The sequence below is a fragment of the Pelmatolapia mariae genome, linkage group LG20 (genome assembly GCF_036321145.2).
Source record: "Pelmatolapia mariae isolate MD_Pm_ZW linkage group LG20, Pm_UMD_F_2, whole genome shotgun sequence".
NCBI classification, from domain to species: Eukaryota; Metazoa; Chordata; class Actinopteri; order Cichliformes; family Cichlidae; genus Pelmatolapia; species Pelmatolapia mariae.
In genome coordinates, this window is record NC_086244.1 from 12,266,897 (window position 1) to 12,287,325 (window position 20,429).

At 40.6% G+C, this 20,429-nt stretch overlaps 1 protein-coding gene across 1 annotated transcript in view; it reads right to left on the bottom strand.

The window, feature by feature from the left end:
• Positions 1-912: 912 nt before the first annotated feature.
• LOC134618658 (phospholipid phosphatase-related protein type 4-like) overlaps positions 913-20,429 on the bottom strand; it is a 57,233-nt gene continuing 37,716 nt past the window's right edge. The window contains exons 4-7 of the mRNA XM_063464151.1: positions 19,515-19,710; positions 12,119-12,176; positions 10,530-10,703; positions 913-9,954 (exon numbers count right to left, since the gene is read on the bottom strand). Coding sequence (XP_063320221.1) covers positions 8,257-9,954; positions 10,530-10,703; positions 12,119-12,176; positions 19,515-19,710 — 2,126 coding nt within the window. The 3' untranslated portion in view covers positions 913-8,256. The remainder of the gene's footprint in view (positions 9,955-10,529; positions 10,704-12,118; positions 12,177-19,514; positions 19,711-20,429) is intronic.

Below are 20,429 nucleotides of genomic sequence, written 5' to 3' on the forward strand. Positions count from 1 at the left end.
GCCTTCTAAGCCCTAAAATTAAGCCCTGTGGGCCTAAACCAATTAAGTGCAGTGCCACCAATGCCCACTAAATCACTTATCGAAATATTAAAATATTGTGGTCCAGTGTGTCAACAGCAGCAGTTAGGTCAAGCAACACCAGAACAACGTGGTTACCAGAATCACATGTTGTTATGGATCTTTAATAATGCAGATTCTGTGCTATGAAGGGTTTTAAAACCTGATTGAAAAACCTCCAGGATGCTGTTATCATCTAGAAAATATTTCAGTTAACAAAATACAATTTTCTCCAAAATGTTGGAAAGAAAAGCAGTTTGGAAAAAGCCCTATAATTAGCCAATAGAGTGTGATCAAGGCCAGGTTTCTTAAGCAATGGCTGCACTACTGCATGTTTGAAATTTGCAGGAACCACACCAGAGGACAGCTAATAATGGCAAGAACAGAGTGCTCTGTACTAGGACAGGATCACGGTGGGGGGAGCTGCGGGCTTGATTTGGTGAACCACATCCTCTAAAAGGGAGAAAGTCACAAACTCAAACTGAGTAAAAACAGCAGAGTCAGGAGCCATGGTGATGACAATCTTTTCAATAACAAAAATCACAGATATATATCAGTAGAAGCTTCCCAACAGATACTCTTTGGAGTATTAAGAAAAATTAAACAAGTCAGTAAATTGACACGTGTTTTATCGCTGTTGGAAGAAATATTTCCTTTTTGTCCTCTTTGACAGTGTTTTGATAGTGATACCTAGCGGTAGTCTTTTGTGTTTGAAATTTAAAATGACACCTTTTTCCATCCGCGTTCTGCTCAGTGAGGTTCCCTCTTGGTAGAGCATACTGAGTCTACCCTGTCTTTAATACTCGAATCAATGCTGATCTGAAATCACAACAGGAAATATACTGGTTGGTTTCATTAGCAAACATTTATTCAAATAGATGAGACAGTGCACAGTTTGTCTTCTACCCTGATCATTGTCCTCTGGACACACAGAATCCAGTGGTTGATTTTGTGTGCTAGATGCTAGATCCAATGATTTATGCAATCAAAACTTTGTAGTATTTGACAGCTGCACAATATCACAACAAGTGAACTATTATAACTCAGCTGACTGTAAATGCATTTTTTCTGTGTAGAATTCATACAGCTGATCACATCAGAAAACATTTATTCACCCAGGGACAACACAAGAGTCTACACATGGAGAGAGTATTCATTCACAGTTCTACCCACTGGATTTACATTTCTACCCGTGTGTTACATTTACTTTACTTTGGATTTGACCTTTGGGACAGCTAAATCAGGAAATAAAGTAACTAAATTTTGTGTAAATATTCATGTCATTTTTCTTTATGTCCAACTTTTATTTTAATTTATTTAAGAGAGTGAGGATAGGATTGCTTTGACCTAAGCTTTACTCTAAAGAATATAATGTGTAATTTTCACCATCACATCTTTTATATAAAATTTTGTAAACGTGGCAATGTTCAGGTGACATCACACAGGCTGGTTTAATAAATGTCATAGGGGGGGCAATTCTGATGTTTTCCTTTGAAGGTTTTAAGAGGCTAATATAAAATTCATTGGTGTAATGCATTGCACAGAAGGTGCCAGCTCTGAAAGTGAGAAATGAAATCATTGTGGGAGTGCCAAAAAATGTTGTTCTTCTTAAGGCTAATCCCGGCTGACTCAGAATTTAATTTAAAATCCCCACAGACTCCCACATTAAAATGACTAAGTGACCCACTCACTTCTTGTGCACTCCAAGGTTCAACACGTATATTATGAACAGAATGTGTATTCTCTTCTCTTGGTACCATTTTCCCTAAATGTAATCTTTACTTTCACTGTTTTCTCAATGACACCCACTTCTATGTCTCCTGCAGGCCTCATTCCTCCCTCCCACCTTCTCTAATTTTCTTAAGCTCAATGAGGATAAAACTGAAATCCTTCTCATCTGCACCAAATCCAACCCACTGAAGGCAAATCATTTCACTCTCACTACTGACAGCTCCACTGTTTCCCGTTCACCTCAGGTTAAGAGCCTTGGTGTCATCCTAGATAGCTCACTATCCTATAAATCTCACATCAATGATCTCACCCGTTCTGCCTACTTCCATCTACACCACATTAACCGATTACATTCTTCTCTTTCCACGCAGTCTACGTCCATTCTTGTCCAAAGTCTTGTTACCTCCCGCATTGACTATTGTAATTTTCTCTTACATGGTCTCCCCCATAAACCCCTCCATAAGCTGCAACTGGTTCAAAACTCCACTGCCTGCTTTATTACCAGAACCCCTCCTACCAGCACATCAACCCCTTCCTTCAGGAACTTCACAGTAGTATTCAAACTTCTGCTCACCTTCAAGGCCCATCATAACCTTGCTCCTCCTTACCTTTCTGACCTGTTAAGCACTACCTCTTCGCTCACTTCGATCTTCTTCTTTACAAATTGCTGTGCCTTCTTTCCACCTCAGCACGATGGGAAGCAGAGCGTTCAGCTGCTCTGCTCCCAGGCTGTGGAATTCTCTACCCCCTGATATAAGAAACATTGGTTCTCTCCCCCAGTTTCAACTCAAACCTACTGTCCAAGTCTGCATATTCACTGTGAACTTATTGTTTATTTTACCTTGTTTTTTATTGTTCTTCATTTTGTCATTGTTCTGCTATGTGTTTTACCTCTTTTTTAAGTGTCCTTGGGTGTCTTGAAAGGTGCTTTTAAATAAAATGTATTATTATTATTATTATGACAGTCCATTTTTCCAAACTGGCAAAATACTCCTTGAGCAGGAGGAAGTCACAGGTTTTTCAGACAGTGGTTCAATTTTGGGAACTTAATCTTTTCTGTTGGTAGGTTTGCAAAATGTACATAGTTGGGTTTAGGAAAGGTTTGTGGTCTTGTGTACTTTACCGTAAATATGGAAAAAGATTTAAATGTCATTTTTATGTGGTGCCAATGGGTTCTGAAGATGTGTTCATATGTTCGTATGGGGTGGCTGTAGCTCAGGTGGTAGAGCAGGTCACCGTTAGGAGGGTTAGGTGGTTCGATCCTAGTCTGCTCCAGTCTGCATGCCAAATATCCTTGGGCAAGATACTAACCCCAGGTTGCTTTCCGATACATCCATCAGAGTGTGAATGTTAGTTAGACAGCACTAAGAACGTAGAAAAGTGCTTGTATGAATGGGTGTGATTGGGTGAATGAACAAATTGTGTAAAGCACTTTGAGTGCTCAGATAGAGTAGAAAAGCGTTATATAAAACCAGCCCATTTACCATATGTGATGTGCCTGAATGGCAATGGCTGGTGAGAACCAGTGAGGTTGAGGGTTTTGTCTTTTTGCAGGATTTGGTGCTAAGAAACAATAGGAAAAATATTTGCAAAAAGTAGCACTGAAGTTCTGCTTTTCACTGAAACCTTTCAGCCTCATCACAGACTGGTAACCTGTCCAGAACGTACCATGGTTGTACAATGGTAACATACAAACAGTGATAGCAAAGATAGAAATGCCCCTCCATGAACAGCAACCTTACCATGGTATAGGGATTTATATGTCACAGTGATCCCAGTGTCGCTGGGATTTTGTTCCCTGTGGTAGGGGAACAAAATCCCGGGTCCTGGGTGAGGGGCCAGACTAAGAGCGATTCAGTTGACTGCTGTGACAGGAAAAGAAACAAGGTCAAGACCAACAAAGGCCCCAGTCCGGTAGATCTTCAACTCCCACAGAACAGAACAGTATTCCAAGGGAAGCTGGAACACCGAGATTATACAGACCATGTTCTGAATCTCATTTGCTGAGGCAGCTTTAAGGACCTGCGGCCTCAAGATAATTGGTGCCTGTCATGGTGGTAGTCCCTGAAGCAGATGGTGGAATGTCCACCACAGTGGAAACTTCTAAGCAGATCTCTGTTTGTTTTTAATCAACAGTCACAATAACCATGATAATGGGAGAGATTTCAGAATCACCATGAAATACAAATATTGAGAGAATGTGCATACACTGGCTTCTACACAGTATAGAGTATTAAAGAAAAGTACCTGGATTAGTTTTGATAGAAATAAATTACTCAATGGCACAAAATAAATTTGCAGCAAACACGATGCTGCTCCTGCATTTGTGGAAAGATTGGTCCACACATTTTACACGCTTAGTCATGTAAAATCACATAGGTTTTTATTTCATCGTGATAATTATACTGAGGTATTACAATTTTCTTTGAAATTTGTTACACATAGCACCTGTAAATGAGGGTTTATATATATATAAACAAAAGACGGTGATCTGAGGCTGTTGGGCAATGCTACAAGTGAATGCCATCCTGACATCCTGAATGACATCCTGTGGGGGCTCTATAAATTTGACGTTTTTATTCAATTTTCTTTGTAGTTTTGTTGTGTGTGTGTGTGTGTATGTGTATATACTGTTGTATATCTAATGTGACTAACTTGAAATGTTTCATGCTTTCATAGTAAATACTCCAGATGTTGGTCACCAATATTTACAAAAAAAAAAAAATCACTAGTCTGGTTCCAGGAAAAAAAAAACATCTTCAAAAGTGATTGTCATTTAGCAAAACACAGATTGTCACCCATTTTATTCATCTATATCTGCTCTTATGTGGATCGAGCATTCATAACATAAAGTACATACAACTTTTACTTTGTGTGTTTCTTTGTTTGTCCAATATAATCCGGTCTTTAAGTCTGACGTCATTAGTCGTGCCTGGGCCCAAACTCTGCTTCAGGTCCCAAAGTCAAACGAACACTGCAGCATCACTAAGAGGTAAAAACTGTCTAAATTCTTTCATCTGTAATAAAATGGTCAGCGTGGCTGCTCTACCAGGTGTAACAATTAAGTTTAACATCCAGGCATCCATGAAGACAGAATTTATTACATTTAACAGAGTTAGAAGTTAGCAGGAAGTTAGCTCGCTAGCTTCCACCTAAACATGATATAGCATGTTCTGACTGAGGGATTCCCAAAACAAATTAAGACGTACAGCTCTGCTATCACTTCCAGCATAAATGAAGACAGAAAACTAAACAGCAGTGACATTTGTAGGGTTACTGAACAATGTTCCCTCTAATTTTTTATGTGTCTGAGCGAACACACAAACTTCCTGAGCGGTCCCTTGAACCACTGTGAGCAACAGCAGACGTGTGCACTGTGGTCACGCCAGCATCGAATCCATCCAAGTTACATGGTTTATTAAAATAATCAAATTACAGCATTTATGTTAGACTACTTTTAATTAACTGCTTTAGCCCACTTACAATGAAAATGTAAAAAAAAAATCGTGTCCATGACCTGTGTAGTATGTTAACACTATTGGAAGTAAAAATAACTTTCTTTCTTTTTTTTCTTTTTTTTTTTTTATAAAGCTCTGACTTGTATTATGAGTATGAGTCTGTGGTCTGGGAGAGAGTCCTATAACTCTCTGTCTGCAAAATACAGTATATAAAGACCAATGTTGGGCAATTAATTATACAGTTACTTCTTCAAAAAAAGTAACTGAGTTATGCAAATAAAGTTTTTTGCAGCTGTTTACCTAAAAATGCAGCCAAGGCGTTTTTTAAATAAACATTTCAAACTATTTACAGAACAATCAGCTGTTCTGCATCAAATCTGATGCCACACAAATTATTTGTGTCCACTATGAGATAAAGGAGAACAACAGCCTGATACCTGCAGGCCTGACAACAGGAGATGTATCACTCCTGTAACACCTGTAACATTCAGCAGTCGCCTCATTGTTCTGACACACACAACAGAACTATTGACTACACTACACACTAACTACACAAGATTTGTGCTAAACGTCGCAAATCTCTCACATCTCAAAACACGCCGTCACTCCTAAAACTTCCTCCCGTTTCTTAACAACTAAATGCCATGTTTTGATTGGTAGACATGGTACATTTTTCGACCAATAGGAAAGGCTGGGGGGGGGGGGGGTTTGGTTTTGTTTTTGCTCACAGGCGGAGAGTGCTTTCGAGCGTTTTCCTTATAAAACGCCGTTTTTACCGTTTCTTCCCGCAGTAAATATAAACAACGATAGTATTCAGGAAGAAAACCAAACATTGCAGATATTTTTATCATAACTCTGGTTTTACGTGGCCTATCAACACAATTTAAAAACTGGTATAATGTCCACACTTTTTCCGTCAGTTGTTCCGTCTGTCCTGCTCACATCTCCAATGGTTGTACACGTTGTCATTAACGTGGCTTCACTCCACATCAGCCACGCCGCTTTGCTAGCTAAAACACCGGTGTCGGCACATAAGGACGCTGTCATAGCCTGTCAACGACGTTGATTAGCTGCGTATATACGAATGTGAATCGCATCATTGGCTAGACTATGGGATAAGGTGGCATCGTTCTAAGCAGCCAGTCACTCACTGACTAACACTGCAAAACAGAATTGTTAAAGTATTCATTTTAATTTCAATTCTGGTTAGATTTTTTTTTTGTGCGCACGTGCGCAGCTTAGAGGGAACATTGTTACTGAAGTTGGGCTAGCTGGTATATAATGATGTGCTACCTGATCGCTAGTGACACAGCTATGTTAGCATAGCATAAACACAGTGAAGCTGGAGGATGAACGCTAACTTTTTTCCACTCGAAAAAAGTTAGCGTGAGGGTTCCTGATGGTCAGGGACAAATGCAATCGCATGGCAGGATGCTGTAAACGGACCAAACTTCAGTCAGGAGATCAACTGAGATAATCCATCCACAATACGAGGTTAGTCATTAATATACTGCTGCATGGGCTGGGCTTTAGTTACATCGTAAGGTTTTAAAAACTGAGCTTTAAAAGGATTAGCGGTAATAAAAATTGAGAGAGGCTGACAGTGATCACTGACTGTTTTTAAGGGCTTGTTGAGATTAAATAGAACAAGATACAAAGCATTAAAACATGTTAAAAACACAACAGCCTTAATAAACTCAGAGTAGTTTGGGCCCGGAAGCAGGATTTATCACGTCATCACTTAAAGACCGGATTGTTAAGGTGTATCTGGTAACTAGACTGTAATTAAAATTACTTTTAGATGTGTTAAATGCAAAATAACCTCAGAAGTTATAATTCAAATTTTAACAAAGGGTACATGACATTAAAATTATGGTGCAACACATGCTTTTACACTGCTAAAGATCTGTGCCTGAAAATGCATAGGTTTTTTTCCCCTTGTTTTGCTGGGACATTATGGAGAAAGTGGACAGGAAAGCAGGTCGAGAGAAGGGACACGACATGCAGTAACCTGGAGCAGATTCAAACCCAGGCCTGTGCTGTAGCCTTTTAACATGTGGGCCACCTGCTTAAATGGGTGAGCAATTTAGGGACTGTAGACATGGTTTTTATATCCAAACTCTAGGCGCTGAATATTCTGTTTCTTTATTGTGAACAAAAAGTTAAAGTGTTCCACTAAAAGCTACAAAGACAATTTAAATCAACCTGCCATGTAGGGAAGGAGACTTGAGGTTAATTGCATTGCCTTTTTAAAAATTTACTAATTACCTCTCAGTATAAAGAAGAAGATTTCACCAGTTTGCTGCCTTTTTGTGCTTAGATCTGGGACCCACGTGGAGGCCCAAATATAGATAGAAGATATAAAGACAAAATTGGGGTTAACGATATACGTTGTACAGTAAACACTTATTTCAGTGCAAGTCACAGCATATTTGACGTCATAGCTACAGAAGGAATGCTAAGCACACTTATGGTTTAAACAGTGTTTCGTTGAATATGTGGAATTTGTACAGAAAAGAGACAGAATATAAAAGTTCTCTCTTTCACATGTCATTCTTTAACGCTTCATGAAATATTACATTTTGCATCTATTGGGATTTTACATTATGTCATGTAGTACGTGAACCGTTTTTGGGGGTGTAGCACCATACACAGTATTTACAGTTCAGAGAACGAAACATTGGTTTTACGGCTATGATACAAGTATTTTTAGTAGTCTGCTACACTTTCATTGTTTCTGTGCTACTTTTTTTGTGGATGTTTTTATCCAAAACACTATAAAAAAGGTTCCACTGGCAGAGCATCTACATTACAATAGGGAGTGACCACAAAAGTACACAGTGATTTCTACAACACTTAAAAGGTTGTGCTTTAGTGTAAACACTTACAAAAATCATGCTGACTAAAACCATTTCTTTTATTTTATTTTCATATAGACATTGGTAGGTTGTAAATTTGAGGATTCCTTAAAAATATCGTTGCATCTCAGCAGTGCTCAGTTTTTATTATTTTAGTCCTTGTAAACAGGAGTAATGGATGTTCCCTTGTAGAAAATATTCCGAGCATTATCTGGGCTGTTGGCTCTCTCTGGAATCAGGATGATGTTATTGACTTTTCTTTGTAGTGTGGACTCTCGACTTGAGGTGACTGACGGGGTTTCTGAAGCACTCTCTCCACCTTCGCCACTGCCACCACCTCCTCCAGACCCAGAAGTGCTTCCATCACCTGGAGTTACCCTTATAGTAGAGAGGCCCTGTGGTTGAACCCTCTGCTCTGACTGCCCAGTTTTCTGCGTGTGAACTGTAATTATGGGTGGGGTGCTAATGGTGGCGGTGGTAGTAACAATGTGATTGGCACGCTTTCTGTCAATAGATCCTTCACGTATTGAGTCAGAACTTTCTGAGTCTCTGTTCAGATCATTGAGCTCAAAAGACTGCCTCAAACACCCACTTGATGCTCCCCCTACACCACTCATCTCTGTACCTCCACCGGCTCCAGTGCCGTGATCCAGGGATCGCCACCTCCATGTTCCACTTCCATCTGTAGATGGAGCTTGGATCACTGGTCTGCTGTTTTCGGGGTGGGCTTCTACTCTGACAATTGCACCAGTGCTCCCTGAAATACTGCCTGATGTGCTGCCCAGTGAGCTGGGTCCTGTGGTGTTGGTGGGGTCTTGATCAGTAAGTGCCCTGTAGTGAGCAGTGCCTTGGAAACTCCCAGTGTTGTTGCACGCCATGCTGCTTTCATCTAAGCTTTTGGAATGGGTCTGTAGAAGTCCTTGCTGTTTAGACATAGCAATCACTTGCATGATTCGAGGTTGGAGATTCTGCCCATTTTCATTAGTCCTGCAGGTTGCAGTCTTCTCTGCAGCTCTTTGCCAGGTAGCCTGGATAGTGCTGTTTGTTGTTGACATCCCCTCATTTCCTCCTCCTCCTCCCACTGTCCTCTCAGAGATGGCATAACTTTCATGACCTTCCTCTGGTATGTGGACCAGTTGAGAAGACCCAGGTCGAGGCTGCATGTTTATCCTAGCTCCTCCAGTGATACCACTACAGTTAGTGGGTAAAGTGGTACTAGCACCTGTGGCCAGTTTGGACATGTATGCATGGGCATCAAAACCACCATTCAGACCCATAGCAGATGGCTCAGAGCTTGATCGGAGTTCCATGCTGCCATGATGGTGTGGGTGCTGGGAGGGCTGCCCTGATGACGAGTCTACAGACGAGGAGAATGAATCTGGGACCTGAAGAGAACACTTATGAGTGTTGTTCTTACTTTTCCATTGAGACAAAAGCTGCTTTGAGCGGCTAGAGTCCATGGAGGCATGGTGGAGGGTGGCAGCATGGCGCCTAGCTGCCTCTTCATATGCTGCCATAGCCTGTGGGGTGTGGACCCGAGGGAGAGTGTGACTGAAGGTCATCATGGCATCTTTGCTGTGGGGGCTGTGTGGGGATATCACTTCCACATCTGCACTAGAGCGCTTCAGGCTTCCATCGGGCCTCTGCTGCTGAAGACCTCGGTGAAGCAGACCCTCAGAATGGGAGATGGGGATGGTAGGCTCCCCAGATATGCTAGCTTTCATTTGCAGGTGGTTGAGGACAGCTTCCTGGCTAATATGTGGCAAGGAGCAAGGTGGGCAGTGCACAAGTGCAGGAGGACTGCTGCTGGTCTCCTCACTAGACTGAAAATTTCCAACTGCATACAATCCCTGGCAACAGAGAAACAGAGAAACACTTCTAGGTTCTTTTACTTACAACCTAATATAATATTAATATGATTTCATGCTTGATACCTGGATTCTGATTTTGGATAGGCTAGTGTGATTTGGGCATGGCCTTATAACTACAGTAATACTACCCTTTTTATTACAAGCAATTTCAAGTGTGTGTATAAATTAAGGAAACACAGAAAATACCTCCCATGGGCCTTCGGGATGGGTCTATTGTTGAATTGGATGGATCCAGGTCCCTTAATCCCACCCATAACACTGTGAACAATTTAGTCGGTTCAATGCTCTATACTACATTGAAAGCCCCAGTCTTTCATGAGACTATTTGATCGAGTGCTTTGATGTGAGAAAAAATCCCACTGACTTTGGTGATTGTCTAACTCAATTTGAATCCAACTAAATCTCATACATACCTGATAAAATATCTAACCTTGATTTAAATTAAGTTGGTTGAAAACTTAAAAGCAGCCAACACATGTGTCTCCAAACATAAACTTTTATTATGATGAGAACATCTGTACCCATAGTGGCAAAAACAACATCTAATTCCATACCAGATAGACAGCAACAGCACCTCCAAGTAGAAAGCCCAGGTAGACGTCCATTGCGTGGTTCTTGTATTGAATAATCCTGGTCAAGCCACAAATGATGGCACTCATAATAAAAGAAAAGACGAGCAGGGGCTTAAGTAGCTTGGATGAGTCCGTCAGAGTGCTGTTGAAATACATCTGCAACATACGGCAAATACAATACTGATTTTATTTATAGCCTTAAGCTTATTGGTTTTTGTAATATAAGCTTAAGGAGGTAGCATACTGTGGGTCTGTCTCAAAATACTACCATTTCCCCCCAAAAATAAAAACAAATTTATGGAGTGCACAGCTAAGGAATGAGCTGAAGCTACACTCAGCTGAAGCTGATACAATTGATTTTGCACAATTTCAGCACTTTGTACAATATGTCTCATTCACCAATATAAGTGTGTTTTTCCTATGTCTAAATACAACAATTTTCACTTTAGCTGCTCAAAGCATCTTCCATGAGGAGTCTAAGGAGCTGGGAAAGAAAAGCGTCTGGACTTCTTTAAGTTTCCTTGAAGACGTTTCATCCGAGAAGCTTCTTCAGTTCTAAGAGCAACTGGTGTGAAGAGTCCCAGATTTAAGCTCCATGGGAGTGTCCCCCCACGAGGGGCATGGACCCCCTAATGATCCTCTCCCTAATCACATAAGCCAAGGTGTGAAAACGGGTGTAGGCCACAATCAGCCACAGTTTTGGGTGAGCTCATTGTGAAACCTAGCCCCACCCTATCATGTGATTTACTGAGGTCAAATGCTCTAGGACAGGGGCCCCCAATCCCAGTCCGCGAGGGCCGGTGTCCCTGCAGGTTTTAGATCTCACCCTGGGTCAACACACCTGAATCACATGATTAGTTCATTACCAGGCCTCTGGAGAACTTCAAGACATGTTGAGAAGGTAATTTATTCATTTAAATCAGCTGTGATGGATCAAGGACACATCTAAAACCTGCAGGGACACCGGCCCTCGTGGACTGGGATTGGGGACCCCTGATCTAGGATGTGAGCAGAGGGAAGGATCTCAAAACTGGATTATAGATGGCAGACAGTTGGTGTCATAAACCAACGCCTCTGTTCAAAGATGGTCATTCACAGTGGACATAGATGGCTTCTTTCACCCTTCTTTCAAACCATCGGTCTTCTCTGTCCAAAATGTGAACATTGGCGTCCTCAAAAGAGTGACCTTTGTCCTTTAGATGGACAGCTGAGTCTTGTCCTGTCGAGATGGACTCGACTGTCCATCTGCATCTAAAGGACCAAGGTCACTCTTTGTCCAGATCCTTTTCTTTTCAAGCTCCTTAGACTATGATAACCTGGATGACTGAGAACCTTCACAGACATATTCCATGAGGAGAAAAACTCACTATACATTTTAACTGAAAAGAAAGCCTGTTTGGTTCACAGAAGGTTGAGTTGTTTGTTATGTAACTGATATAAAAATTAAGAAGATAAGTTGAATTGAAGTTTTTTTGTTAAGTCAAATAGACAACGGTATCCTAAGAAGTTGTGAGGCACTTCTGCTGTAACATTGGGGATTACCGTTTGCACGAGCTCAAAACATCACTCACCGAAACATAGACAGCAGCAAAGGATGCCAGAGTAGCATGCTGTGATGGGAAGGATTTCCTGCAAGAGACAAAAGAACAAAAACAAATTCATCCAAGATTCACCTCAGCAGGAGAGCAGGAGGTAAAAAGAAACACAACTGGCCTGAGATATCAAAAACAAAATCCTACACACTATCTTAGCAACTAAATGACTGAACCAAAACTGAACCTCATTTCATGTGCTCTGTAACATTGCAGTCATATGTTTACCAATGAAACACATACAAGCATAGAGACAAGGCTTGCCTAAGGCTACTATTGTTGTAAACTGGCCTATATAAACAAAGCAGAACCAAATTAAGCTAGCGTTATAAACTGCAGAGTGCTACAGAAGGAAAGTGAATCTGTAGCTTAGTTTCTCACTCTGCTCCATCCATGACCTACTCATGACAGCTCCTGATATTAAAGCCTCATGCTAACTCCTGACTCTGCATATGTGCTCATTGGTACGTGTTGGTGCATTCATGGAGCTGTATGATTTGTTTGTGTGTTCATCCTGAAAACATAGTTGCACAGTTGCAACATCTGTGGTGTCATACAAATTGCATTAAGGGTTTGAAAACGGATAGCACAGCTTATGTCAGCACTAGAAGTGGGTCAACTCTAGTGCTGACATAACCATTATAATTATATCTGCATTAATCTCATTGTAACACAAGTATTATGTATGTCAGTTTAAAACTGAGGTTCCAGTACAAAACGTAATAAATAATACAAAAGACATATGCATAATATTTAAAGCTGGAGCGCAATAATCATTTTAAACCTCCTTTGAACCAGTCGTAGTAGTAGTGTCCAAAAAGCACCTCTTTGGCTCTTTGTACACATGCAGGAAGGAACAGACCACTGTCTCTCTCAGAGGGGGAAGAAGTCCGGTTGTGAACTCAGAACACCACATACAGCAAATACACACAGTTGTGCTGCTTTAAAAAAAGTTTAAGTCAGATACAATATTAGAGAGATTAAATGTTTGTAATGTTCATTCTGTAAAATCTGTCTATTCACCATCTCTTCAGAGAGACTTGTCTCTTCTTCTTCAACTTTTGTATTTTTTTTCTAATTAATATTCAGAAAATCATACTTCAGCCTTAGGGGACATATACCTACTGGTATAGAAGAAAACCATGACATTTGAAAATAAAGTATCCCGTTAAAAACACATAACATCCAGGAACAATAGTCTTCATATGAGACTTCAAAAAAAGGGGGTACAACACAAAAATCTGACATCAGAGCAAAATATATAATGGCTTTCCTAGCTAAACCTGAGTACCTTCCATCTCTACTGCAAAGGATTCTGGGAAATGCAGTTTTCTAATGATAATATGCATAAAATGCTCTTTTTGGTAGAAATTGAAATCCATAATTAACATCTCTCAATAAATCGGTTGCTGGCAATAGATCACTTACAAAATACCCCCAAAAATGGTGTTATCAAATCAAATGAACTGCAATAAAGTTACAACACAGTCGTTAGCCACCTCCTCTGCTGACATCAAACTGTATGCCAGGAGTGAACAAGACATTAACTCACTGATCCATACCACTAGAATTTATAGCAATGACATCGGAAGTCAAAAATAGGGAAGGTAGTCAGAACTGAGAGGATTGCACTACCTGAAGGCAACATTGCAGATATTGAGGTCAGCTACAAGTACCTGCGAATCCTACAGGAAAATAGAAAACCACAAAGAGGCTGCTTGGAAAGCTGCAGTCACCAAATACCTGCAGAGAATAGGGCAAGTCCTGAGGAGTCAGCTGAATGGGAAGAATATGATCTGGGCAATCAACACTTACGCCCTGCCGACTGTCAGATACCCTGCTGGAATAATAGGCTGACCAAAGTAGGGGATAGACGCCACTGACATCAAGACAAGGAAGCTCATTACCATGCATGGAGGGTTACCCTTCAGATCCACCAGTACCCTTAGACTATACGCTAAGTGGAAGGAAGGTTGCCGAGGACTAGTGACTGTCTGAACTATCCAGCATGAAACAACAAAGATAAATCAATACATCCGGAAGATGTCCATAACTGATTACAGGATTAGTAAATACAGCAGAAACCCAAGAAAGAAGAGAAGCAAGAAGAGGACCCATCATGAGAGGACAGGGAGAAAGTGGCTGATACAGAGAAATCCTACAAGTGGCTTGACAAAGCAAGACTAAAACACAGCAAAGAGGCACTAATCATGGAAGCACAGGAACAAGCTCAAAGCACAAAATTGATAGAGGCTTGGTTCTGCCACACTGGGCAAGATCCCAGGTGCAGGATGTGCAACGATGCCCCTGAGACAATCCAGCACATAACAGCAAGGTGCAAGATGCTAGCAGGCAGGGCATGCATGGAACGCCATAAACAAGTCGCTGGCATCATCTGCGCCAAGAATGGGCTGGAAGTTCCAAGGTCAAACTGGGATACAGCCCCTAGGGTGGTTGAGAATGACTGAGCTAAGATGCTTCGGAAGTTCCAGATACAGACAAACAAACTGGTGATGACTAACCAACAGGACATAGGAGTACTAGAGAAGCAAAGGAAGAAGGCAGTAGTGATAGCTGTAGCTACACCAAATGATAGCAACATCAGGAACAAAGTTACAAAGTTGCATTGGATTTTTAGATTTTATCAAATATTAGATGAATAGGTTAATGCTGATCATACTCATGTAGGTTCTACATGTAAAAGTGTGAAATTAAAACACTGACTGTAAACATTTGTAAATATAAATATTTACATTGTAGAAAGGATAGAAATGAAATATACATATTGTAGTTTAAAATGTCCTTTTACCTTTATCTTTATTATATATAACTGTATATATGTGACTGTTTTAGTAGAATAGACCTATTTTTTTATCTTGATGGATTTCTGAAGTACTTGATTATTAACACTTTTTAAGGCAACCAGTTTGAATCCCTTTACTTAGTAAGGTGAAATAATTTAAAAATTTACAAATGTACTGATCACTAAATCAGATGAAAAGTCTGATAAAGATAAAAGACTAAAAAAAATCTATTAAAGGTAAGGCAGACAATAGAATTTGGGCTTTAGTGAAAAAAATAGCATAGCCTCTGCTGTTAAAATAGGTTAATAATACCTTCATGCAGAACCACTGCAGCAATACATCTATTCATCCTGTTCTTGAAACAAGACCGAAGGAAAAGCTGTCAAAGAGACAGTAAAGACTGTGTTTATGCCAAGAGCAGAACGTTATTTTTAGAACTCTGTGTGCCCCAAATGCAAGGGTCTGTCATAGGTTCATAGCACTTTCCAACAGCCTTATGTTATCTAGTCACACTTAAAAACCCTGGGTCCTGGACCCTGGGATTTGAGTTTGGGCATGTTTTTGGATTCCCTGGTTTTGTATTTTTAATTATTCTTGGTGTCATGTTTGTGTATTCTGGGCTGTTGGCATTCTGGCAGAGGAAAATCCAAATAAAACCTGGTAGTCAGTAAGATGAATAGCTCTCCTAAGGGGACAGCTGCCAGTTGCTGGTGTTGATCTTATTTTTGGAAACAGTTTGGCTGGGAGAAAGGTGTTTCCTGCCACACCTGAGTCACTGAAAATTCTACTTCTGATATATGCGTTCATGCCCCCTCTGGGCTCAGTGAGTCCTCTGTTTTTCCATCATGTGCAGTTACCCATGCCCAGGCTCGGCAGCTTGATGATGTGGTGGATATTTCAGAGATGTTGATGAAGGAGCCTGAAACTCCTGTTAGCTGTTAAGAAACAAAATAATTGTTTCATTTTATCTGATAGCAGCTTAATAAATCTCAGCAATCTGATAATACTTTGTCTCCCTGCCTGTCTGCTCCCCAGAAGCAAACCTGTGTCTTACCTTTTTGACCCTTGTGTTTTGCTCTATAAGTGGTTTTCGGTGTCTGGAATGGAATATGATGTGGTCACTCAGGTTGTGATGCCAAAAGAGTACCGTCTACAAGTTTAAAGCCTTGCCTGTGATCACCATCTGTCTGGCCACTTAGGAATTAGGAAAACTTGTAACAGGGTGCTCTGCTATTCTTTTCTGGCCAGGGTTGAAAACTGATGTTGCTGTTGTCGGTCATCAGCACAAACTCACCATAATGTGTGCTGCTACATGTGGCCATCCCACTGCACTTGTTCAGGGCGAAAGCGGTGGTAAAAGTATTGTATTACGTGTTTTTCCACATTTGTCTTGTCAAACGCATTAAAACTGACCAGGGATCAAATTTCATGTCTAGGGTTTTTGCTCAAGTCATCCCAGAGGTGGCTATTAAGGATAAGGTGTCTAGTGCCTATCACCCATGAAGCCGGGGTACGCTGGAGAGATTCCAAAAGATTTTGAAATCCATGCTGCAGATATTTTCTAATTCAGTCTAATTCAGAGTGGGATGATAGTCTGCTGTTGTTGTCGTTTTGCCATTCATGGAACCACACAAGAGTCCCTGGGATTATGTAAATTCATTTAGGGAGAGGTTACATACCATTTGTGAGCTAGCACATAGTTCCCTCTCTAATGCCCAGTTTAGAATGAATGGAAAATATGACAAGAAAACTCTCAGTCACTATTTTTAGCCTGGAGAACATGTTCTAGTTCTCCTGCCTGTTGTCAGTTCAAGAAGGCATCAGCTCAAGGGTTGTCAGGTCCTGCACAGACCAACTGTGTGGGGTGATGGAGCACCTCTTCAACCTGAGCTTGAGGCTGGGGAGAGTCCCACAGCTCTGGAAAACCTCCTGTGTTGTACCAGTGCCAAAGACTCCACGTCCCAAGGACCTCAACAGCTACAGGCCGGTGGCTCTGACATCACAGCTGATGAACACCCTGGAGCGGCTGGTCCTGACTAAGTTTCGGCCCCTGATAAGCACTGAAGTGGATGATGCTGTCATTCACCTCGTGCATCGTTCCCTCTCTCACCTGGAGACCGCTGGGAGCACTGGTTCTTTGATTTCTCCAGTTCCTTCAACGCCATTCTTCCCACGGTCTTGAAGGACAAGCTGGAGAACACAGGAGTGGACCATCACCTCAGTACATGGATACTGGACTACCTCACCTACCGACCACAGTATGTGGGAACTCAGGGCTGTGTGTCGGACAGGGTCTTCTGCAGTACGGGGGCCCCACAGGGAACGCTTCCTCTTCACCATCTACACTGCAGACTTCTCCCACAACTCCACCCAGTGCTTCCTACAGAAGTTCTCTGATGACTCTGCAATAGTCGGCCTCATCACTGATGAAAACTGACCCATGACTTTGTGGACTGGTGCCAGCAGAACTACTTCCAGATCAACACTAGAAAAACTGAGAAACTGGTGGGAGACTTCCACAGGCACAAACATCCTCCACTGCAACCAATGAACATCCAAGGCATGGACACTGAGGCTGTGGACAGCTACAGGTACTCTGGTGTTGATCTCACCTAAACGTACAAATTATCATACCATTTTTAAACAAAACAAAGAGCCAATTATTATTTTATCATCACTCATTCTTACAGACAAATCTCGTCCAAAGCAACAATATTTTAAGATCCATATCAGGTTAAAACTTTAATATTTCAGCATTATGTTCAGCCATCTTGGATGGACTTCCTCTATTTTTCTTTTTCCAAAGCAATTAAAACAATATTACAAAGCAGCCACAAGAGGGAGCTCTAGTGCAGTTGCAAAACTGTATAACCCAGTATAACTTATAAAAGGCAGAACATGGTACATTGTTTAAAAAAAAGAATGCACCGGCCAGCTCAGCAACACCAAAAGACCAGGATGACCACACAACATGACCTACTCAGTCAAGAAAAATTCTTTGGGTAGGGGAAATCAAGATTAACTTGTACTAGATGGATGGTAAGAGAAAAGTATAGAGATGGAAAGGAACACTCATGATCTGAAGTATATCACAGCATTATGGCATGGGCATGTATGGTACCAGGTGGAACTGTTTCAGTAATGTTTCTTGATGATGTGACTGCTGATAGAAGCAGCAGAATGAGTTGTGAAGTGTACAGGCTGGTACTTTCTTCTCAGTTTCAGTCATATTCATATTGCAAAAACAGCCCGAGAGTTTCTTAAGGCAAAGAAAGTCATTCACCTGATCATAATTCAAACGAGCATGAAGATAAATCACAGGAAACACAGCGTCGTGTGATATTTGTAGGTTTTACATTTAAGGTGGTCATTGACTCTAAAGGCGTTTTATCCAGATCTAAAAAACAATCCTTATTTCAAAGCTTTACTTTGAACATTTGATTTTCAAATATGTGGCATGTATTGAAATGGCGATACATCTAAACAGTTTGTGCAAAACTTGTGTTAAATCCTTTGATTTACATCACAAATCCACATTGTTGATGTAAAAGAGCCAAATGATAAAAGTCTTTCAGAGTGGTGACTTTGCCTGTGTTGCTATTAGCACAGGAGAAATGAAATCCAAACTGAATTCCTCATTTGACTTATCTGTGTTTTCCCCTTCGTTCTTTTTTCCTGTTTTCATTAATGTAATGTGTATTGAATTCACTTGTTTCATACACTCTCTCCCTCCCTGGTGTGTAATTAGGCTGTTTTCCTTCCCTCATTCTCTTTAATTTTCTCATCTTGTCTCTTTCTGGCTCCCTGATCATCTTTGTCTCTCCAGTAGTTTGTTTCTTCTTCTAATGACCTACTTAGTTGCTTCGTGCTTTTCCTGGCATCATTGTCCAGTTTCTGAAGAAGCGTCATCATCCCTCCAGCATACTTCTGCAGAATTGATGATGCATGCCATTGAGTTATTCCCTATCATTTTCTTTATAAGGGTATTATTGTTGTCATTGTCATTATCTGTTTTGATGCACGCTCAGTCATCCAGGTAAGTAAGTCATTTTGGGATTTACATTGTCACTGTTATTATTGTCATTGTTGGTCGTAGTTATTGATTAGGATTATTGGTGGTGATGTTTGGTGTTGCTTTAACTATAATTATTATTAATGTCATAATTCTCTCCTAAATTGCATTAAACCTGGACTGAATAAAATTAACACCCTCACATTCACTGCACACACTCACAGTCCTGCTGGTATTATTTTTCTTACCAACTCTGTCTTGTCTGTAAGTTTTCTAATCTATCCCTGCTCTGTTCTTTATGTGATATACTTCATAATAATAATATTAAAAAGAAAAAGCCTTTTTTCTCTGCTTTGACAATTGTCTTATATTCCCCTCTAAGAGTGCTAATGTACTTTATAGCTAGTGATATAAAGCATCACAAAGAATCACGTTAAATGATTTTTCTTGACTACAAAACTGATCCACTCTTAATTTGTGTGTCTTTAGTGTGAAAGTGTTCAGAATCCAAGTCTCTCAGTGTAAAGTGGAGCATATCGAGTGTTTTTTCTTTCCTTACCTGCCCTGGTTGATTGCTGCAGGGTCACTCCCTGAGCAAATATCTTCCATTATGTATGGGTTCTGTTCACAGCTGACATTTAGGGTGGTGTAATTGGGTTTACACACAGTTAGGAAATATGGTGTTGGGTATCCAGTCATCAGTTGGAGGACGTCTGTGATGAGGGCCGTTGCACAAAGACCGAACGCATGAACTCCTGAGGATAGATGGTGAGATATGTGCTTACCAAGAGGAAAAAGAGTTAGAATATCAGATTTTACAATGTTTAGTTCAAATTGTAGGGTTGTATTATTTAGACAAAATAATGTATCACGGTATAGTCTGACGCTGCATCACTTCACAATCCAGTCCCCTGAGTCCATTAACTCAGTTCAGTTTTTCAATGGTTGCTCTCAACGCCACACGAATGGTCCAACAATTAATAATAGCAACAATGAAGGAGGGTAATATGAAGATGAATATTAAATGTTTTGATGGCTCAAATTAACTACAAAATTGAGGCAGCAGTCGACAAACAACTTTGCCATAAAATTACCGTGAAGTGTTGTATTATATTTTCTTTGTTTGTGTGAGAGAGTATTTATGTGGCCGGATTTATTAAGTGAAGCAAATAGTGTGACACTGCAATGTGGATGACGTGCTAATTTATAAAGTGGCCGCATTCGGATCATTTCCCATGTAGTAATGACCAGCTTTCCCAAAAATGGTTTAAAAACAAACAATCCTGGAGAGGCATTAATCAGTGTGTTTCTCAGAAACAGCAAGGCAGCTCACAGGAATGAGATGCAGTCAAAATAGAGTGAACATGGTGTTTAGAAATATTATATTTTATATGCTTGGAAAGTTATTGTAATTGAGATTTGTCAGAGTTGTGTTTGTTACCTTTGGGTATTGCTGGTATTGCTGGAATTATAT